Consider the following 24,398-nt stretch of genomic DNA (forward strand, 5'->3'; position numbering starts at 1 on the left):
TATGCCTAGGCATGAACAAAATCATGGAGTGGAGAAGCACAAGTCATGCTCAGAGAATGGTAGCCAATCTAACCTTAGCAGTCAGATCTCATAATTTCTGAACAAACTGAATGATTCCCAGACTCAAGCTATATTCTGGAAATACAATTGACAAGATTGGCTACTGATTTCAATGCAAAAGACATAAAAGAGTAAAATACAAATGAAAACTCACCAGTTTCTGGCTTAAAAAAATGGTGATTCGTGGGTTTGAGCTGCAGGACAGTTGGTATGATAGGAAATATATGGAGGTGAACAGATTTGGGGGTTTTAAACATGACATTTGGGATGCATGTGAGATAAGATTGAAATAGGAAGTCAGAGATGGATATACAGGTTTAGAGTTCGGAGAAGTAGTTTTGAACTAGAGATAGGAATTAGGGAGTTCTCACCACGTAGTTGGCATGCAAACCATGAAACTTGTGAGAGCCAAAAGAGAAGATACAGAGGGAAAAAAGAGATGACACAGACATAAACTTGGGATCAGGGCTAGCTTCATGGGCATACAGCCAGTGAAGTCATACTATGGATGTTTAACAGATGTTTGTCAGATTAATTTTCTCATCAAATAAACATTTGACACAATTATATAGAGTGGTTATTTGATCCTTTGAACCGTAAGGCCTAGGAAATTTAATCTTCAGTAGATGCAAGACAAGAATTCTGTTCTAGATTTTAATCTTTCACTGCTTATTCTGCAACCCTCAGATGGATGCTTCCTTCAATTTCCTTTAAAATATGAACCTATTAGTGATTGCTTCGCTTTCCCCCCTTTGACGTGGAGGTGGCCACAACTCCTTTAACATAAAGGTTTTTGTGTAGATCGTCTGCACCCGACTGGAGGAGTACAACAGCCGACAGGCTTTATGCGATGGAACTCCAGAGGGACCGTTACTGCGCAATCCTGGGAACCATGACAAAGCCAGGACCCCAAGACTCCCCTCCTCTGCTGATGTGGAATTCTGCCTGAGTCTGACCCAGTATGAATCGGATTCCATGGATAAAGCTGCCAATTTCAGCTTTAGAAATACACTGGAAGGTAACCCCCCCCGACCTTTATACTCATTTAAAATTTCTTCTGTTTTTCTGAACTCCTGTTTATAATCTCTTATTTAAAAATCCCAGATATGTTTAAGAATTCAAAATTTTCTGAGTAAGGACAAGTGACCTATATGTCTCTAGGGCCAGTAATCCTCACAGAGTCTGAGCAGCACCCCATAATCCAACACATACAACTCTTCAGAAGAGTTCAGCAGAAGGTATGAGACCCACTGTCGCAATAAAGACAAATAAATGGCAGCCTAATGGTAAGGTCAGCTTTTTCCACTAATAGAATATTGGTCCCAAACAAAACATTTTCAAACTGTTTTGTATTTTGGAATTACAGATAAAAGACTGTGGATCTATCATACTTTTCAACTTTTAGTATTTTACCCAGTTTAAAATACTCTGAGCACTAGCCTCTTTCAGGTAAGTCCATTCTCTTACCTAGGCTAAGAGAGGCTCTGTGTCAGGTTAGGTCGCCATATCATTATCCCTCAAGATTTCTGTAAGTTGTCAGAGATTCCTTCTCAGAAGCTCTTCTAGGTCCTACTTTTCCTACAAAGTTCCAGTCCTTTTTAAAAAAAAAAAAAAAGATTTTATTTATTTATTCATGAGAGAGAGAGAAGGAGAGGCAGAGACATAAGCAGAGAGAGCAGAGAGCCTGATGTGGGACTTGATCCTGGGACCCCAGGATCACACCCTGAGCCAAAGGCAGGGGCTCAACCGCTAAGCCACCCAAGAATCCCCAAAGCTCCAGTCCTACTTGCTCTTTCCTTCAGTACTTGTGACTTCTCTGCTCAATGCTGTCTTAGTCATTAAACCTGCTTTTCTCACTTCAATGTGCATTATGGAAACACACTACAAACAAACCAGCCAAGAACATTCACTAAAGTCACAGATTTGATAGGAAGTTTGGGAAGACAGAGGACTAACTTGCTGCAATGCCAACAACTCAACATTTAATGCTAAACTGCCTCCTGCAAATCTCTCTGATACCCTACCGTGTAGACAAAGCTTTCTCTCATTTCTTTCTTCTTTTTTGTTTTGTTTTCTTGTCATTGTGGTTGTTGTTTTATCATCTAACTTCTGTTGCTTAACTATACAGAGTAGTTTTACTGTCTCTTTCACATCCCTAGCCTTTGGGCTGCTCTCCTTGAGAAGCAATTTAAACAAGGATTATATTACCTATATTACCCTAAAGAGTAATTCTGCTTCTAGCCATTTAAATTTATGTTTGTCTTCTGAAAGTAACATTAATGATTAACATTTTCCAGCTAATCACTATGTCAGACACTATCTCACTTAATTCTTACAACCATCCTCTGAGAAAGATAGCACCATTATTTTGAGTTTAAAGAGAGAAAACAGGACTAGAGATATTATATAGTTTGGCTATAATCATTCATTCAGCAAGTGACAGAACTAAACCTGTTCTGAGAATTGTCAAGTGCCAAAACCCAAGAGTCCTTTCCATTGTGTTCTGATGACCCGGAGTGAGTTGAATTTCCTGAGGGTAAACAATAAATATATCAAACTGGACCTTCAATAATATAATATAAGAAGACAATGCATGGTGCCAGGAGTCTCAGAGCCTGTATGCTGAGCCAAAGGCGCACGCACAAATTGGCAGTCAACATCTGGGAGGATTGAGTGTTCCATTGGACTCTGCAGAAGTTAACAGCAGGACTCCAAATTCTGACTTAATGAAACTGCAAAGTTGGGTCTCATCCTTAAGGAAACGGAAGTGTTTTATAGGTTTTTAAGGCAGATTTCCTAGCCATGAGAAAGCATGAATTTTGTTATGAAGGAACATGGGCTGGTCACAGAAATAAGGTAAGGGAGCCACACTTTTCTGGGCCTCAAGTTGAAAAAAGAAAGTGGCTTGAGCTGTGTCAACTCAGCCAGTGGTTTCCAAATGAGTTTCTAATGCACAGAGATGAATGGAGTATATTAGAATTATCACAAATAATTAGCTGCTACCAATAAATTATGGTTGTGGATTATTATTTTCTTATTATTCTCATTCACACATAGTCTAGTATGCTTTCTTGAGGATAAGAAAAAAAGCAGATCCTAGCACATTATCAGTACATGATAGGGTTCAATAAGTTCTTGATAATTGAATACAAAAATAAAACCTAATATACTTCAAATTATACCTAACCTACCACTTAGCTGATTTATCCCTGTTGTATGTTGCCAACATACTGGTGGGAAAATCTTAGCAAACATTGATCTGAGCTGTCAAATAGGACTTTCCCTGATCGGGGGCACATTTTTTTTTACTCTTTAACCTTTTTTTTAGAAATAATTTTAAGCCTACAGAAAAATTAAAACAATAAAACAATGCAAAAGACAAACATACACTCAGATTCATTTACATTATATCTGGTTTGCTATCTCTCTCTTCCAAATTGAACCATATGAGGTTGAGTTGTATGGATTAGAACCCTTTAAGCCCTGGTATGTTGGTGTACTTTTTCTTAAAGTATGCATATTCTCATACATAACCAGAGACCAGTTATTAACTTCAGTAAATTCTATATTGATATAAAGCTTTATTTTTTTTATTTTTTTTAAGATTTTATTTTTTATTTATTCATGAGAGACACAGAGCGAGAGAGAGAGAGAGGCAGAGACACAGGCAGAGGGAGAAGCAGGCCCCATGCAGGGAGCCCAATGTGGGACTCGATCTCAGGACTCCAGGATCACACCCCGGGCTGAAGGCAGCGCTAAACTGCTGCACCACCGGGGCTGCCCTAAAGCTTTATTTTAATGTAATATTTCTATTTTATTTTTTCAATATACCTAATAATATATTTTATAGCATTTTTTCCCTCCATGACAGGGTCAAGTCTAGGGGCAGATAACATTTAGTTGCCATGTCTTGTTAGCTTTCTTTCATCTGAAATATTTTTACAGACCCTCTTTTTTCTTCTTTATTGAGATTGACATTTTGGGGGATATACAGCCTCTCCCACCATTTTTAAATAAAATTTTCTTTTTTTTGAGTTTGTCTGATATTTCCTCAGTATTGGATCCAGGTAATGTCTTCTTAGCCAGAATTCTACATAGGTGACTTTGGGTCTTTCTCAGAGGGTATGCCTTTGGGAGGCACAGAACAACCATCTGTCTCACATTGATGATGTTAATTTCATCATCTGCTCCAGGTATGGTCCAATTTCCTCACTCCGTAATTACTTATTTTCTCTCTTTCAAAATAATAAATTGACTACATAGAAACTTTTAAAAATACTATGTGAATATCCTACTTTATCCTGCTGTGGCCATTCATTGGTGGTCAAAAATCATGAATTTCCAACGTCAGCACTCCCTTTACATTTATTTGCCAATACACAAGATTCTACTATTAGAAGAACCTTTCTTTCTTTCTTTCTTCCTTCCTTCCTTCCTTCCTTCCTTCCTTCCTTCCTTCCTTCCTTCCTTCCTTCCTTCCTTCTTCTTTCTTTTACTATTTATAGTATCAATTAAAGACTTTCAGTTCTTTCAATGTATATAATTCTTTAAGGTGTGTGATTACCTTAGTGCTTAGATAGTCTCAGATTTCATCGATGGGCACCCCTTCAAGCTGGCTCTCCTATCTCTGTTTCACATTCCCAGTATTAATATTATTATTTTGGCATTTACTCTCTTTCTGGTGTAACAAAATATTCTATAGTCACCTTGTACCTGCAGTGGTTCAGACCTAGAATCAGTCATATTTCTCCAGAAACAATGACTCCTTTCTGTGGCAAAGGATAGTAGAAGCAAAGATCTGGGAGCAAGTCTTGCTCCCTGGACACATTTCCAAACCAGAATATGTTGGGATGTGGGATGTGTTGGCCTACAAGGAGTGTTCAAAAGAGTATAGCTGTAGGGAGTGCAGGATGGGAGAAGCAGGAGCAAAGGCAACTACTGCATTCTGCTCTCTCAATAAACACAGGTAGAATGGAATGGTCAGTTTTAATTGAATCTCACAGTTATTTCTGCCCTTTGATTCTTCCCAGCCTTGTGAGAGATATGTAATATATGTCCCATTGAACAAATTCTCACAGCCAATCTTGGGATGGATGAGGGGCTGTGTTTTTGTCTGCTGAAGTTATTTATGTAACCTTAGCTTTCCTCTTAGATTCAAATGCTGAAATAAATATTGAAAATGTGCCACTTGTGAATTGTATAAAACAGACTTATGTTCTTAGATAAAGAAAAGAAAAATATGTATGCAATATAAAATGTAGTTCTGATTTGGCTAAATAGTTGGTCCTCATGCAGTGTGGGCTACTGGATTCAAAGAAGAATCTTGTCAGGTCCAAATCTCTGACTGTCCACAGTGTCTTGTACTTCACTGTTTATCATAGTGTTAATGCAAAATTAGCAGTGGCATGTGCGTTGGGGGCTGAGGGAGGACTGCCAGTTTAGTGAAGTGATTGAAAGCAATCAAACTGACTAGAAGTTGATCCAAATTCCACCACTTCCTAGATATATCACATTGAATAAGTTAGTGCATTTCTGGGCCTTAGTTTCCTAATCTTTAAAGTATGGATAAGAATAGTAACTTATGGTGATTGTGTAAAGATTAAAGGGTATAATACATGTAAGGAACTTACAACAATTCTTCAATAAATGGTGGCTATAATTATGTTAAACTGGGATTAGTTGTTGACCACTAAGTTATCACTCATAAATTTTTCTGACAATTAGCTTAGAAACAAGTGTAGACTGACTCCTGCCAAAATAGGTCATGATGGGCTAGGTATAGTTGAAAAATAGAGAGGGGGGAAGGATGGAAAAAAATATTAAGATAGACTCAGAGGTAGATAGCATTTCTGGACATAACTAGCTTTTTAGAGGGAGTTCCCAAAAACAAGGAGACAAGAGAAAAGGCAGCTCCTGTTACCCCAAAAGGGAAAAAGGTGCAAGAACAAGGAACAATTCTAATTTAAAGTTGTATTCATGACCCCAAGCATGGTGCAAATTAGGATCGTGGACCTTACAGCTGACGGACACTTCTCCATGTGTTCACTGCAGCCTCTTGGACTGTGCTGAGATGCCATGTGACAATATCTCTGTGGCCATTCAAGGACAGGGACTAACCTACCTCACAAGGGAGAACAAAAAGCTCCAAGTTGAGAAAAAAAAAAAAAAAGCTTAGTTCTATTCAGTTTAAAGAGTCCTCTATGATTCTGGTACTACAGGAAATTATGGATGTCCAAAGATGTGTTAAGATGAGAGTTACAGTTTCTGACCATCCAATGAGGAAATGTCACACAGGCACACGGGGAAAATATAATATGATAGGCGATATAAGATGAGATAGGACCCAAAGATAAACCAGATATTTCCCAAGAAGGTGAAAATAGAACTGGATCTTGAAATGTCAGTAATTTCTCACTAAGAAGGAAAGAGGAAAGGCATTTCCAGCAGAGGGAACAACATACACAGTGGAACAGAGGTGTGAAATTAGTTACCAAAAAGATAAAAGGATGTGAATGGCTAGGATACTAAGTTTGCAGTGGGAGATAAGAAGAGGAATAAAGAGTTTAAAATACATCATGTATACCCCTGTATCTCAAACTGCTCTAGAGGGGAAGAAAAAATTATGGGCCCCTAAAAATATGCCCACTGTTGTCTAGGGAATTAAGAAACTAAAGTTTGTTCTATGTAATTGTCTTTCATAGATTCCCTGTAAAAGAGAGATATTTGAAAATCCAGTATTTCAAAACAATGATACAATGTTTTTATCATCAAGAATATGTCTACATACTTTGTTTTATGAAACATTACTATAAACAGTGTGAGTCAGGAGAGGCTAGAAGGGAGTTGATATGATCCTCTCTATATGCTATCAAGGTATGAAGCTTACAGCCTTAGCAGAATGTGGAAAGATTAATTAGGGTGCAATTGAGGGGCAATAGATGGTGAGGGCTTATTTCCAGGTAGGGAGACTGAGATGCAGATGAGTTGATTGGAGTACAGCAACTTTTGTATTTTCGAGGGTATAGAAGATCAGGGGCTTTTGGTAACCAAATGTGAGACAGACAGGTGAGCAATACACTGAGGATGGTTCTAAAACGTCTCCCACAGATTTCTCATGATTGGTCTTTGCTTGGTCCTCTTAAGCTATACACCATTAAAAATCTAAATCTAGTTTATCTTCATATGATGGCTCTTCTAAAACAACTGCTATTATAATTCTCCAGAACTTTTCTTTCCAGCAGCTCTTCAACACTTTCCATTTTATTGCGACTGCTAAACATGTCACTAGGAAGTAGCTCACTTCTCCATTTGCTAGGATTTCTTGAGGAGCAGTTCAAGAAAAAAAAAAAGTTCTGGGATTTAATGAAAGAAAATGGAAGTTTTGAAATTTTGATAGCAGTGTGCATATTTGAAGAAAAAAGCCAGCAGCCAGTCAACGTTGAAGTCTCAAAGAATGAACGAGTTTTCAGTCTTTGTGCTTGAGAAAGGGACTTCATTAGGATATCCCGAAATGATCATACAAACTCAATAACTAAATTCCATGGAGGCTAACTGTGTAACTCTTAATACTAAAAAGATTATTTCAGCGGTGTAGGACATTCTAGTGATGGGAAGTCTCCAGTCCTCTCCTGCACATCTTTACCCATTCTGAGGGAATGAGAAAGCTGAACAGCTTGGTATAGATTGGTGCCTACTGAGTCAGAACAGAGATGAAATGTTTTGAGAAGCTCAGAACAAGAAAACTTTTCCAAACCTGGATTACTTAACTCCTCAGAATTCCCACCTCGCCAACCTTGTTGGTATTCAGATCAGGCAATGTTCCTGATCATAATAATAACAATAAAAATCTCTGTGTGCCAGACGTTCTCACTTCTCACATGTTGCATTATTTAATCCTGACAACGCTCCTATGATATTTAATATTTACTGATCAAACTAAAGCACCATCTTAAGTAGTTATTTCAGTTTAGAAAACAATGTTTCTTCTTCCAGTTGAATGAGATGGTTCAACTCACTTGACTCAAAGGATAACCTACTTTCTCTCCACTCCAAGTTCTCAGTGAAATGAGAACCCTTCTTATAACATGTAGGGAATTCAAACAGGTATCCTATGTATTTCTTTCCAAGTGAGCTTGCTTTGAATGTGCTTCTTTAATCAAGATATAACATTATCTTTTTAAAAGTCTGAAATAAAATAAGGACTGCTCTAATATGGAGAAGGCTTTAAGGATATATACGTATGTTTAAGAGATCTAGGGCAGAAGATGCGCTCGAGGTAGAGTCAATACTTACGAACTAGGTTCACAAAATACACATCAAGCATAATTTTTATATGTGAAATGCATGTTAATTCTTAATCAGTGCCTTATTTCCCAAAGCAGAAAGGTAGCAAGATCAGAATACATTTTTATCTGGCCGTTAGAAACTCTCTAGCCAGGATGAAGTGATTACCTGATAGAACTATGACTATTTGAACATTACAGGGCATTTTGATTTTTGTGGAAACAGATTTCTTTAGACTCAGTGATATTGTTCAGACATTTGGATAGTAGAAATTCGTGGTTTTATTTTATTTTTTCAGGAAAAAAGCACCTTAAAAACAGAATAGTTTAAATTTGGGGGATATCATTACTTGATATATAAACTTTTTAGCAACAATGTGATAATGATATAGCTTGAGATCTCTCTGTAAAAAAAAAAAATCAAAAACAAAATTGGAAAAAAAAACAAAATTGGCATCTGGGTCCTCATATATTTATACATTTTAAATGATTCTTCTGTTTCTACCCTCTACAATTAGTTGTAATGCTGTGTAAATTGCCCTTGCCAAATGTGAATATTGGGAAAGTAAAGAAATTTATTTAAGGCATGTGTCATCTTTGCTATGAATTAAGAGGTGCTGGTATTATGTACCATCTTGGTAAGCTGCACTATCATGGAAAGTTAAGCTGGAGAAAGAGAAGAAATTTCCAGATTTCTATAAAGTGGATTGAAACACTGATTTTGAAGACATATAGAAATATATTTGAATATTGGTTTTAACATTATGAGCATGCTTCATTTTAAAAATTTATTTAATAATGACCTGTTCTGGGTATTGCAAGAATATACACATACCTTTCCCCTACTATATACACAGGAAGTGTTTCCTTTTCCCTACTTCCCTCCTTGTAATTTTCAATAGTCATCCCAACTTCCCTTATAATTTAATCAGGTTATTAGTCCTCATGATATGTATTTCTTCATAAGAAATAAATCATTTCTTCATAATTTGTTTATTATTTCATGATTTGAATTCACTACCGTCAAAATGGCTGTTTTCTTATTTTCCAGTTAAGGTCAATGAAAACCTATAAGGAGGAAAATAATAATGCATCTGTTCTAAGTATAGAGTCAGGCATTAGACATGGAAATTTCACTTCCTTGGGACAAATCTTGAAAATGTCAGTATGCATTGGTAATAAACACTGCAAAGAAAAAGCAGAATTCTATTTCTATACATTTGTTTATTTAACAAATATGAGTTGAGGGACTTCAGATACTAAATACAAAGTAACCATGTCCCATGCAAGACTGCTATGTGATCTTTTACAGTGGTTAATCTGAAGTATTTTGGTTTCAATATCTATTTACAACTCTTACAAAATATGGCGAAATCCAATAAGATTTTGTTTATGTGGGTTATATCTATAGCTACTTGCTGTTTTTAAAAGTAAAACTAAAAATAATTGAAACTATTTGATTCATTAAAATAACAAAAATTATTCCTTACATGCATATAAATAACATAATTAAACATTTTCAAAAAAAATAGAAAGCAACATGGCACTGCTTTATATTTTTGCAAAAAAAAAAAAAGAAGACATCTGAATTCTTTTTTTTTTAAGATTTTATTTATTTATTCATGAGAGACAGAGAGAGAGAGAGAGAGAGAGGCAGAGACACAGGCAGAGGGAGAAGCAGGCTCCATGCAGGGAGCCCAATGTAGGACTCGATCTCGGGACCCCGGGATCATGCTCTGAGCCAAAGGCAGATGCTCAACCGCCAAGCCACCTAGGCATCCCAAGACATGGGGATTCTATGTCTACCTCTATACTCAATAGTATTATGATATGGTGTTTGTTTGAAAAACTTGAAGAAAACCCAGCCTCACACAGATATAAAATCAGATTAAGGAGAAGTGTTTTAAAAAATATTTTCTAATAATTGTGGGTCTTATCTTTTCTGTATGCCAAAACTCAACAAGTAGTAATTTAAAAGTTGAGTTGCACTGTCAAATCTGAAGCCATATAAATGAAGTTTTTGTATTGTTATATTAAAATCTTTTATATCTATCTTACATTATGAGTAGATTTTCCCCCATATTTATTTTGTAATATCAAGTACAGGTCATTTGCAAAATATTGGTTCACTGTGACTTGTAGATCTTTCAAATTTTGAAGTTATCTCATTATTTAATATCAAAGAGTCATATTCATTAATATCACCAATAATCTCATCAGAAATGTCTTAAAGTACTGAGAATCTCTTGAGCTTATAGTGATGGAATCAAATTTTTTCAAAATTCTAATTTTTCCTTGAAAACAAATTTTATCATGGGCAAAAAATTATCATCAGGCTTTTTTAAAGATTTATTTATTTATTTGAGATAGAGTGTGCAGGGGGAGGGGCAGACGGAGAGAGAGAAAATCTCAAACAGACTCCACTCTGAGCACTGAGCTTGACATGGGCTCGACATGAGGCTCAATCCAGGATCCTGAGATCGATTATGACCTAAGTTGAAACCAAGAGTCAGAGGCTTAACCAACTGAGCCACCTAAGTGACCCCATGAGTTGTTTTAAGTGACATGCTTTTTTAATATCAAGAAAATATCTGTCAAATGCCTAAGTCTGAATAACTATAATTTATTTCTCAGTTGTGCATTCAGGTATAAATGGATTCCATAAAAAGCCTGGTTATTTCAGTTCTCAATGCAAATAGCAGTGCTTCTTCTAGATAGCCATCATATTTCAGAAGACAGCAGAATTATCACATATGTAGGTCCCATTCTGGCTTCTCTGACCAAAGCCAGAGCAGAACTTTGGTCTCTGATACACTCTCAATCCTGCTTCTGTTATATGGCCTAGCACTAATCCCTCCACTCTGTGTGAGGATCCTAGAAGAAATCTTTGTGTAAAAATAATGGACTTTTTAGAAGATCAATATGTGGAAGAATGACAGTCAATATAGTAATAAAAGTACATAGACTTTCACTTCTTGGAAGTGGAATAGATATACATTTCCCTATTCCCCTCTCTATGTACAACTAAAATCTCTGTATATTGCATATAGAACATAATAATATGAATGGTGGAAATAAGGCAGACTAGCTAGAGATCCTGGGACCTCTTGACATGGCAGGGAGTCACTTGTGCTTTCTTTTTGCCTCATATATCTAACATCTAGAGCTGAAGAATCCTGGAAATAGAGGTATATTTAAAAAAAAAATAAGAAACAAAAATTTGCTCTCTTTAAGCCAAAAAGAATAGAGAAGAACACTTTTAGGCAATAACCACTATATTCCATTCAAACACCGAAAATACAAAAGAAAAGAGAAAGAAAAAGGAAAAAGAAAGGAAAGAAAAGGAAATAGAAGGAAAAGAAGGAAAGGAAAGGAAAGAGGAAAGGAAAGGAAAGAAAGGAAAGGAAAGGAAAGGAAAGGAAAGGAAAGGAAAGGAAAGGAAAGGAAAGGAAAGGAAAGGAAAGGAAAGGAAAGGAAAGAGGAAAGGAAAAGGAAATTTTGTTGTAGAATCCCCAGCCATGCCAGTAAATGTTAGTTGGGTGACTAGACCTCCATTCTTATCAGACTAACAATGTGTCCCAATCTCCCACCTTCACGGTGTCAGAGAAGTCTAAGTAAGAAGCAGAGACTTCCATCCCAACCAGGCATAAGGAACCATTCCTGTTACCTCACATGGAGACCACACAGGGGACCTGGACTTCCACACCTACCTGGAAGTAAAAAGGTGACTCTCCTTCTCTGCTTGATTGGTGTCAAAGGAGACTTATGGAGAGGCAGGACCTCTACCACCCACCCAGTGATATTGAGGCCATCCAATCTGTGGTGTTAGGGGAGCCCAAGTGGGAAGCAGTAATGAGGCATTCCTACCTCTCATAGCCAGGAAGTATTAAGGCCTCCTGGAGAACAGGTCAAGTGCAGAACCTGGACTTCTATCCCCACCTAACAGTTATGAGGAAATGTTTTGTTTCCCCTTCCCTTGCTGGGGTTGAGTTAGAGAAAGCCAGTTAAAACAAATTTTAATAAGATCCAGAGTCTCAAAACATAAGACCCAAAATGTTTAGTTTTCAAACAAAAATCATCACAACAAGAAAATCTCATGCTTGAGTGAAGACGGCCATCAGTAGACAGCAACACTGAGATGACCCAGAGGGTCATCATAAATGAGTTATCCTACTAAGAATACATATCCAAAATATGTGTGTACCAAACAATGGAACTCCAAAATGTATGAAGCAAAAGCTGCTAAAACTGAAAGGAAAAACAGACAAGTCCACAATTATAGTTAGAGAATTTAATATCCCTTTCTCAAGAACTGATAAAACTTGTCAGAATATCTACAAGGATATAGAAGATCTTACAACATCATCAACCAAAGATCTGATGGACATTTATAGAACACTTCGCCCAACAACAAAAGAATAAACATTCTTTTTGAGTGCCCACAGAACATATACTCAGATAGAGCATATCCTAGACCATAAAACAAACCTCAGCAAATTTAAGAGAATTGAAATAATAAAGATTCTTTTCTTTTACCAAAATGGAACCAAACTAGAAATCAATAACATAAAGTTAACAGGAAAATATCATTAAAGAGAAAAAAGAATAGAAAGAAAACATCCAACATCCCTCATGCAAGGCTACTTCAATATGTGTCTTATACCTTGACTTTTACATAGGCAATATCTTGACTATAATATTATATTATAGTTTTTCAAGGTGATACCATTAGGAGGAATTGAATAAAAGGCACATGAAATCTCTCATTATTATTTTTTTAAAGATTTACTTACTTATTTACTTATTTATTTATTTTTTAAATTTTTTAAAAGATTTTATTATTTATTTATTCATGAGAGACAGAGAGAGAGAGAGAGAGAGAGAGAGAGAGAGGCAGAGACACAAGAGGGAGAAGCAGGCTCCATGCCAGGGCCTGAGGCAGGACTCGTCCCTGGGACTCCAGGATCGCGCTCTGGGCCAAAGGCAGGCGCTAAACCACTGAGCCACCCAGGAATCCCCTCCCATTATTATTTTTTATTATTGTATGTGAATCTACAGTTATCTCAAAATTAAAACTTTAACTTAAAAAGAACAAAACCAGGATACAAACAAACATATTTTAGGTCAATATTTGAAATTTACTTTTAAATAAATGGATGAGGTGAAAGATTCTAATGTTGAGTCTTTATTCGTCAAGCAAGTGACAATACTTTTGTGTACAGACATTTATTCATTAATCAAGAGATGCAATTTGTAGCAATATCCAATATAATATTACAGTTCTTGATATGTGGGAAAGTAGGCTTAGGGTAAACATAATGTAGATTTTATTCTAAATGCCGTATTCCACAAATAGCTGTTATCACTTTCTTTCCTGCTAGTTTGAGATTAATAGAATTATATCACCCCAGAGAATAAAGTAATTGTCAATAACTCCTATACAATTCACTTGAATCTATAGATTGTTTACAGAGAATTTCCCTAAATATACATCATAGTTCTAGTAGACCAAGAACTACCTGCATCTCTAATTTTGAGAATACATCTAAAACATCTTTATTAATCTTAAGAACCATCCTTCTCAGATATCCTGGCTTTATTTCATTTATACAAACAGCATTAACATTTGCTTTTTATTTTACTCATACTTTATGGAGGAATGAGCTTCCATATAAATTCATAATAGCTACTGTTTATGTTATAGTAAAATAAGAACAAAAACATTTTAAGAGGCAATGGCCAAGTTGATGGCTAGTCTAGTTCACTGGTTAAGAAAGAAACTTGTTCCTATTTTTAAGTCTTGCAGTTGTCAAATTCTCAGGTTGAAGAAAAATGTAACTTGTTATATGTCATTAGCTTTGGGAATCTGACTATAGTCTAAATAATCTATGAAATAAGCAGTCTGTTTTTCCTTTAAAGAGATCTGTATACAGTAGAATAAATAGAAAAGTTGATCACTATACTAAAGTATTTGAGAAATATAGATGGCACATACCCTTTTTTAACATACCTTAGAATAAAGAATGAGAAGTTCTGCAATATAGAAAGCTGTTTTGATTAACTAGAAAAATTTGTGACTAATTTGACCACAAAACCCATTCATTACCATCACCTTATGTCTTTTATTTCTCCAAATATTCTTTTAAACTATTTTGGTTCATAAATTTCAAACACCTATATGGGAAAAATCTGGTCTAAATTTAAAGTGTTACATCTACAAATAATGGGATTTAACTCTGGTCTCCATCTTTTTAGAACAAATCAATTTCATGCCAAGCACTATGAATTATCCTTTCCTTCTCTACTGTTAATTTTAAGAGGATTGAGGTGATTATTTATCCTCAAACTATTTCAAGAAAATAGAAAAGGAAGGAAAACTTCCAAATTCATTCTATGAGGCCAGAATTACTCTGATATCAAAACCTGATGAAGACTCCACTGAAAAAGACAACGACAGGCCAATATCGCTGATGAACATGAGTGTAAAAATTCTCAGTGAAATACTAGTAAATCGAATCCAACAATACATTAAAAGAATCATTCGCCACAATCAAGTGGGATTTATTCCTGGGTGACAGAGTGGTTCAATATTCACAAATCAATCAATGTTATATACCACATTAATTAAAGAAAGGATAAGAACTATATGATGATTTCAATAGATGCAGAAAAAGCATTTGACAAAATACAACATCTGTTCATGATAAAAACCTTCAAGATAGGTTTAGAGGAAACATATCTTAGCATAATAAATGCCATATACAACCCTCGCCTGCAGGAGCCCAATATCTTCCTCAATGGGAAAAAACTGAGCTTTTCCACTAAGGTGAGGAAAAATATAGGGATATCTACCCTTACCATTGTTATTTAACATTGTACTGGAAGTTCTAATCATAGCAATCAGACAAAAAAAAAAAAAAAAAAAAAAAAAAAGAAAGAAAGAAAAGAAAGAAAGAAGAAAGAAAGAAAGAAAGAAAGAAAGAAAGAAAGAAAGAAAGAAAGAAAGAAAGAAAGAAAGAAAATGCATCTACATCTGGAAGGAAGAAACAAAACTTTCATATGATATTCTATTTAGAAAACCTGAAAAATTCCACCAAAGAAACTGCTAAAGTTGATACATAAATTCAGTAAAGTCAGAGAATACGAAATCAACATACAGAAATCTATTGCATTTCTATACACCAATAATGAAACAGCAGAAAGGGAAATTAAGAAAATAATCCCATTTACAACAGCATCAAAAACCAACAGATACCTAGGAATAAACCTAATCAAAGGGATAGACCTGTACTCTAAAAACTATACGACATTGATGAAAAAAATTCAAGAAAATGCAAAGAAATGGTAAGACATTCCATGTTTATGGGTTGGAAGAACAAATATTGTTAAAATATTTGTTTTGTTATTGTTAAAATGTCTATACTACTCTAAGCAATGTACACATTTAATGCAATCCTTATCAAGATACTAACAGCATTTTTCATAGAGCTAGAATGAATAATCCTAAAATTTGTATGGAACCACAAAAGGCCCCAAATAGCCAAAGCAACCTTGAAAAAGAAAAGAAAAGCTGGAGGCATCACAATTATGGACTTCAAGTTACATTACAAACCTGTAGTGAGTAATGGCACAAAAATAGACACATAGATCAGCAGAACAGAATGGAAAACCCAGAAAAGAACCCATAACTGTGGTCAATTAATTTTTGACGAAGCAGGAAAGAATACCCAGGGAAAAAGACAGACTCTTCAACAAATGGTGCTGAGGAAACTGGACAGCAAAGTGCAGAAGAGTAAAACTGGACCACTTTCTTACACCATTCATAAAAATAAATTCAAAATGGATTAAAGACCTAAATGTGAGACAGGAAGACATTAAAATCTTAGGGCAGAACACAGGCAACAACCTCTTTGATATCAGCTATAGGGACTTCTTACTAGATGTCTCCAAGACAAGGAAGACTAAAGCAAAACTAAACTATTGGGATTTCATTAAAAATAAAAATTTTCTTGGCTATCGGGGTGGCTCAGTGGTTGAGTGTCTGCCTTCAGCTCAAGTCATGATCTCGGGGTCTTGGGATTGAGTCCCGCATCAGGCTCCCAGCAGGGAGCCTGCTTCTCCTTCTGCCTATGTCTCAGCCTCTCCCTCTGCATCTCTCATGAGCAAATAAATAAAATATTTAAAAAATTAAAAGCTTCTACACAGAGAAGGAAAAAAACTAACAAAACTAAAAGATAACTTATTGAATGGGATATTTGTAAATGACATATCTGATTAAGGGCTAGTATCCAACATATATAAAGAACTTATAAAACTCCATGTCCCCAAAATAAAAAATCCAATCAAGAAATGAGCAGAAAAAAAAAAAAAAAAGAAATGAGCAGAAGACACAGATAGACATCTTTCAAAGAAGACATACGGATGGCCAACAGACATATGAAAAGGTACTCAACATCACTGATCATCCAGGAAATGCAGATCAAAACTACAATGAGCTATCACTTCGCACTTGTCAGAAATGGCTAAAATCAAAACACAAGAAAAAACAGATGTTGATGAGGATGTGGAGAAAACGAAACCCTCTTACATTGTAGGGAATGCTAACTGGTGCAGCCACTCTGGAAAACAGTATAGAGTTTCCTCAGAAAGTTAAAAATAGAACTACCCTATGATCCAACAATTGCACTAATAGATATTTACCCAAAGAATATAAAAATACTATTCAAAGGGATACATGTACCCCAATGTTTATAGAAGTGTATGTACAATAGCCAAACTATGGAAATAGCCCAAGCATCCATGAATTGATGAATGCATAAAGAAGACACACACACGCACACACACACAAACTGGAGTATTACTCAGCCATAAAAAAGAATGAATTCTCATCATGGGCAACAATGTGGATAGAGCTACCATGTACTATGCAAAACAAAAATAAGTCAGTCAGAGAAAGATAAATACTATATGATTTCACTCATATGTGGAATTTAAGAAACAAAACAAATGAGCATGGGGTGAAAAAAAAAGAGAGGAAAACCAAGAAATAGATTCTTAACTATAGAGACCAACAGGATGATTACCAGAGGTAAGGTGGGTGGAGGATGGGTTAAATAGGTGATGGGAATTAAGGAGTGCACTTGTGATGAGCAGCAGGTGATGTATGGAAATGTTGAATCACTGAATTGTACACTTGAAACTAATATTGTGCTGCATGTTAACTATCTGGAATTTAAATAAAAACTTTTTTTTAGAAGAGAGAGAAAAAATCCCAAAGTGATTAGTTTTTAGTAGAGCTTTAGCTGGGTCCAGGGGAAAACATGCGAAATAGAAGATTGTTTACAATGCCAAGTATGTGTGAGATAAAAACTATCAAGGTCTGTAAAAAAATTCATTAAGGTTACTGTTTGTACAACTTTTGGGACACCATCCAATTTTTATTGTATTGTGCTCCACAGAAGGAAATTATAAAATATAATCTACATTGTACTCCCGGGACACCTGGCTGGCTCAGTCAGTCAGGCATCTGACTCTTTTTTTCTTCTTTAATTTTTTGCGGGGGGAGTTTGATTTGCCAACATACAGTATAACACCCAGTGCTCATCCTGTCAAGTGCCCTCCTCAGTGCCCATCACCCAGTCACCCCATCTCCCCACCCACCTCCCCTTCATCTGACTCTTGATTTCAGCTCAGCTGTGGGATTGAGCCCCATCTCAGGCTCTGTGCTCAGCTCAGCATCTGCTTCAGATTCTCTCCTTTTCCCTCCCCTTTTGCCTTTCTCGCCGCTCATGCTCTCTCTTTCTCTAAAATACATAAAATCTAAACAAACAAATAAATAAATGGTACTTCCTAGGGTTGTACCTTTTTATTATGCTATAAACCTATCCTTCCTTAAAAAATGAAAACTTAAAAAACTAATAGCTAACATTTATTGAGAGATTACTAAATATTAAGTACTTTAGTGAACAATTTCTCTACCTTTTATCAACCTTATTCTGAGTGGTAGGTTTTATTTATTATCCTCATTTCATGGATTAAAAAATTGTATGTCAGAAAAGCAAAGTCATCTGCTTATAACAATATAGATCATAAGTGACAGAGCCGGAATCCAAACTCAGTACTCCATTCTGAGCTCCTAATCTCAATGGGAAATGTTTAGACATTTGATAAGTATACCACCATCCTTGAAGAGGAATCCCTGGAGCTCAAGACATGAGACCTTGTAAGCTATTTACATTCACATAGCACAATTGTTTCATCTACAAAATGGAAATAATATTTCTGTACTATCTATATCTAAGTGTTCATGTGAGTATCAAATAAGAAACATTTGTTAAATGTGGAAAGCCTCTGCTATACTAGTATGAAGAAAATCTTTTTAAAGGTTTATTTATAATATTAGAATTCTGTTATCTTGTCAATGAGTTTAACCCAAACTATATTTACATTTTCTTTTTCATCCTATAGTACATTCAGAATCTTGTGACAGTGACCTTATAGTAGGTGATTTATCAATAGAAGCTTTGAAAGCTAATTAACTTGGAATTATCACTTTAGTGCTTAATTAAGTAGAAGAGAATATACTGACAAAAAGGATTAGTTTCATAGGCAGAAAAACTTGATATGTGGTAATTACTAAGGATAAGAAGCATCATGTATATGTACACCAAAAGCAACTATGGCTGTAAGTATTTCTTCCAAGATTCCACAAATCATTAGTTCTATAAAATATTGCTGAATTGGTCTATTTCTGTTTGTTAGGACTCACTTTAAAATATTGTAAGAAAGAAAACACAAATAATGTGACTTTAAAAAGACAGGGGGTTTTTTTGTTTTTGTTTTTGTTTCTGTTTTTTTTTGTTTTTTGTTTTTGCTATTGTGAAACGATAACAGAGGTTCATAATCTGGGACTGGTAGTGCAACTCTACCATCCTCAACTCCCTTCTGTCTCTGAATCTTCATTCTAATGTCTTTACCTTAACCGGTGGGAAGAGCACAAAGTGGGAAGAGGAAAGCATGTCCATTTCCCTTTAAAGGCATAAGTTAGAAGTGTTTCTCATCAAATCTGCTTTATCTCTATGGTCAAATAGACATATCCACACTAAAGAGAAACCAAAAAATGTAATCTCCCGCTGGTGGCCATGTTCCTCATTATTTTTAGGATATTTATTATTAGGAAAAGGAAGAGAACTAGTACAGGTGAAAAATGATCAGTTTCTGTTACAAACACTTTCCCTATAGTTTGTTGAAATAATTTCCTAGTGTTTGTTTTAGAATTAACATGAAGTATGTCTCCTACAGTGTTCTGTCTACTACGTTTCACATAAGACAACAGTAAATCTGTAGTGGTAAGTTAAGTAGCAAAATATTCTTTTTCTCCAGACCATTTGAGTTATTAAACTTGGAGAATTTTTTATTTTCTAAAGATTTTATTTTATTTATTCATGAAAGACACAGAGAGAGAGGCAGAGACATAGGCAGAAGGAGAAGCAGGTTCCATGCAAGGAGCCTGATGAAGAACTCAATCCTGGGACCGCAGGAGCATGCCCTGAGCCAAAGGCAGGTGCTCAACTACTGAGCCACCCAGGCATCCTAAACTTGGAGAATTTATTATAAATTTAGGAAATCAGAGTGACATGCTAGTATGTATGGGCTGAATATTTGTGTCCCCTCCAAACTAATATGTTGAAATCTTACCCCTCAATGTAATATATTAGAAGGTGAGCCTTTGGAATTTAATGAAGATTAGATGAGGTCATGAGAATGGAGCCCTCATGAATAGGATTAGTGTCCTTATAAGTGTCACAACAGAGCTTGCTTCCCCTCTCTCCTCTCTGCCATGTGAGAATATAATCAGAAGCCAGTAGTTTGCAAACTGGAAGAGGGCTTTCACCAGAACTTGGTGGCACCCTCATCTCAAATTACAGCCTCCAGATCCATTCAAAATAAATTTCTGTTGTTTATGAGCTACCCAGTCTATGATAGTTTGCTATAGTAGCCCACACTAAGACATAAGAGCATAACAGACCCCAAAATCTTAGTGGTCTAACTTAATAAAAATTGATCACTTGCTCACATTAAGTCCAGTTTGGATGTTAATAGTTGATGAGTGGCCCTTCATGTGGCTGTTTCAGTGACTATGCCTCAGATCTCTGATGGATTTTCTGCATGTTCCTGGGAGACAAGAGAAGAGGATGTTTGGGCTTGAAGAATATATGGGTCAAGCCTAGAAGAAGTCTACCTACCTTCTGACCATATTTCTATTAGCTACGATTCATTCATAGGGCCACACCTAAATAGGAGGTTGGTGTGCATCTAGGGTTCAAAGAAATAGGTTTTCTGAAGACACTGAATAGATATGTTTTGCATCTTTCTGTTTGAGCCTTTTTAATTTTTTCCTCTCTAGGATTTAGTAATTGCTTGGGAGTTTTAGTTTTGGGTCCACATTGAAGCCTCAATTCTTTTTTTTTTTTTTTTGTATATATATTTTTATAGGAATTTGATTTGCCAACATATAGCATAACTTCCAGTGCTTATCCCGTCGAGTGCCCCCCTCAGTGCCCGTCACCCAGTCACCTCAACCTCCCACCCACCTCCCCTTCCACTACCCTTTGGTCATTTCCCAGAGTTAGGAGTCTCTCATGTTCTGTCACCCTCTCTGATATTTCCCACTCATTTTCTCTCCTTTCCCCTATAATCCCTTTCACTATTTTTTATATTCCCCAAATGAATGAAACCATATAATGTTTGTCCTTCTCCGATTGACTTACTTCCCTCAGCATAATACCCTCCAGTTCTATCCGCATTGAGCAAATGATGGGTATGTATGTCGTGTCTAATGGCTGAGTAATATTCCATTGTATACATAAACCACATCTTCTTTATCCATTCATTTTTTTGATGGACACCGAGGCTCCTCCCACTGTTTGGCTATTGTGGATATTGCTGCAAGAATACTTTATCCAGCAAGGCTTTCATTCAGAATAGGAGAGATAAAGAGTTTCCAAGATGGCAGAAACTGAAAGAATATGTGACCACCAAGCCAGCTCTGCAAGAAATATTAAGGGAGACTGTAAAAGAAAGAGGAAGCCCAAAGAAATAATCCACGAAAACAGGGGTTGAATAGGTATTACAATGACACTAAATACAAATCTTTCAATGAAGCCTCAATTCTTAATTTATCTGTTCTATTTGCCATTGCTTTCTTCCTCCCACCCCACCTTTCTACAATATTTTCCCATTTTGTCCCATTTTCCACCAAGCAGAAAAAGGTCATGAAATTCTGTTTTCCCCCATTATATACTCTTCTTTCCCAATAGCATCTTCCAAAATGTATCCTATGATTTATAGGTGAATAAGTATTCCTATTAACATTTTTTTTCAAATGAAGAATCATCTATCTCTTCTTTCCTAACATCTACTAATATCTCCTCCATGTAGAGCAACACCATAATTGTTTTTCATACAAACTGCTTGGATCTTTATATACAATTAATTATTCCATCAGAAGAATATTGAAAGAAGGGCCTGTTGAATAAAATCATGAAAGCCTGATTCAGAGCCATGATCCATCTCATGCAGTCATAAACCTAGGAACATTATGGGCATGTTCCAAAAAAATTTAGCTTACTTGATTTTAAAATTATGCTAGTAATTGGGGCTACATGTTTTAAAATGAGAAATAAGTATCCCATATTTATTTATTCAACAAACAAAGCATCTGCTGCATGTAGGCACTTTTCAGTACATGAGGAAATAGGGAATGTGGTACAGAACCTGCTCTTTTGGAATTTACAGTCTAATTAAGAATTGGACCATGAGGAGGTACCTGGGTGGCTCTGTCAGTTCAGAGTCTATCTTTGCCTCAGGTCATGATCCCAGGGTCCTGTGATGGAGCCCCACGTTGGGCTCACTGCTCTACAGGGAGCCTAATTCTCCCTCTGCCTGCCATTTCCCTTGCTTGTGCTTGTTCTCTGTGTGTGTGTGTGTGTCAAATAAAAAAAAATCTTTAAAAAAAAAGAATTGGACCACGAATAAGTAAATATAATCCAAAGAAAATAAGAAGAGGGAAGTGTTATTAAATAGAAGGACCTAACCAAGCGTTTATTGTTAGAGAAACTCTGATTGAGGATCTGATATTCTTAAGGATGAGCTGGAGTAAGTCAGGTAAAATACAAAGAATGAGAAGGGAAAAATCACAAATTATTTTTAAAATCCTAACAAAATAGTCTTATAAATTCCCATAGTGTCCTTATAATTAATAACAACGGATGGTATCAATATAGTCCTACTTTATCAGTTCCTAAAAACTTTTCAGATCCATTATCTTAATTTCTCCTCTCAAAAGCTTTATACCATCTTTATCATTACACTTATTTTGGATATGAGAGAACTGAGATTCAGAATAACTTGACAAGATCACATAGATATTAGGTAGCAAAACTGGATCATCAACAGGGGAGGTCATGTCCCCAAGTCTTTCAAAAAGATAGACCAAGTTTTAGAGGAAACAGAGAGTAGAGGTTAAGAGTCAGACTGCCTGCATTAAAATCCTGATATTGTCACTTACTAGCAGGATGATTCTTGTTAAATTTAACCTGTCTTTACTTGAAGTCCTTCATTTGCAAAGTGAGGATAATCACAATACTTATCTCCTGTGTTGTTATAAAGGTTACATGATAATTATAAATAACTTAGAACACTCTTTGTAATCGGAAAATTTTTATTAAATTAAAAAGTCATTGATTTGCATGCTGATGCATGGTCTTATTTTCTAGCTCCACGTACAAACCAAAATTTAAACAATGGAGTAGACTAGTATTTTAGATTGCCAATTGACAAAACTTATTCCAGAAAAGTATCAGACCTAAACTGAGTTGACATCCAAAGTGTAACAGCATGATAGTACTTTCTACTTAAAATGACTTTTATTTTTTTATAAGAGAGATCTTTTCTTTTTTAAATATTTTATTTATTTATTTTTAAAAGATTTAATTTATTTATTCATGAGAGATACAGTGAGAGAGAGCCAGAGACACAGGTAGGGGTCGAAGTAGGCTCCCCACAAGGAGCCCAATATGAGACTCGATCCCATACCCCGGGATCATGCCATGAGCTGAAGGCAGACGCTCAACCGCTGAGCCACCCAGGCATCCCTAAAGATTTTATCTATTTATTAATGAAAGACACAGAGAGAGGCAGAGACATAGGCAGAGGGAGAAGCAGGCTCCCCCGGGGGAGCCTGATGAGGGACTGGATCCTGGGGTCCTGGGAACACAGCCTGCACTGAAGGCAGATGCTCAAACACTGAGCCACACTGGTACCCCCTTAAAATGACCTTTAAAATCAACCTTTGAAATGCAATTAAACTCCTCTACAAACTTTTGAAATTCAGTAAGGTAATTCAGATTGACAGAAACAAACATGGGGCTTAACAAGGTGAACATCTGGCTTATCTATTGGTGGCACTACCAAAGAATTCCAGCCTTTTCTGTGTGTTATGACAGGAATCTGATTGATTCAGCTGACTATAAACCCTTTGAAGTCCTGTGATAGGAAGCTTGTAAGGTACTCATCCAAAATAAGAGGAGAGTGGGAACCACCATAATAGGACCTTCTCGATTCTGAAAGACAATATTGTGGAAAACTGGATCAGATGCCTAAGTATTTTCATCAAAAAGAATGAAAGGAAAGTACTACTAGAACTAGAAAATATGTATTGTGATCTCAGTGATTTTATATTTTAGTACAACTGCTAGCTCTATGAGTGCAACATAGAATGACTAAGAGCAGAATTTTGGAATCTGGTACATAATTAGCCCGAATCATGCCTCTGCCACTTACCAGTTGATTGACTTTGAATAAACCACAGCACTTTTTTGTACCTTAGTTTTACCACCTGATAGCTGACTTGATGATATCTTCTTTACAGGATTAAGTTCCACAAGAACATAAGGAAACACTTAGCCTAGTGCCTACCACACAGAAGTTAGAAGTATCATAGCAGCAAAAATCTTTGTTGCCAAGTGGTAACTAAGTAGTAACAGAGGCAAGTAA

The 24,398-nt window shown here is 36.0% G+C and overlaps 1 protein-coding gene across 1 annotated transcript in view; it reads left to right on the forward strand.

Annotated features, from left to right (window-relative positions):
- TYR (tyrosinase) overlaps positions 1–24,398 on the forward strand; it is a 94,318-nt gene that overhangs the window by 9,663 nt on the left and 60,257 nt on the right. Inside the window, exon 2 of the mRNA XM_077867874.1 lies at positions 862–1,078. Coding sequence (XP_077724000.1) covers positions 862–1,078 — 217 coding nt within the window. The remainder of the gene's footprint in view (positions 1–861; positions 1,079–24,398) is intronic.

The sequence above is a fragment of the Canis aureus genome, chromosome 23, assembly GCF_053574225.1.
Source record: "Canis aureus isolate CA01 chromosome 23, VMU_Caureus_v.1.0, whole genome shotgun sequence".
Lineage (NCBI taxonomy): Eukaryota > Metazoa > Chordata > Mammalia > Carnivora > Canidae > Canis > Canis aureus.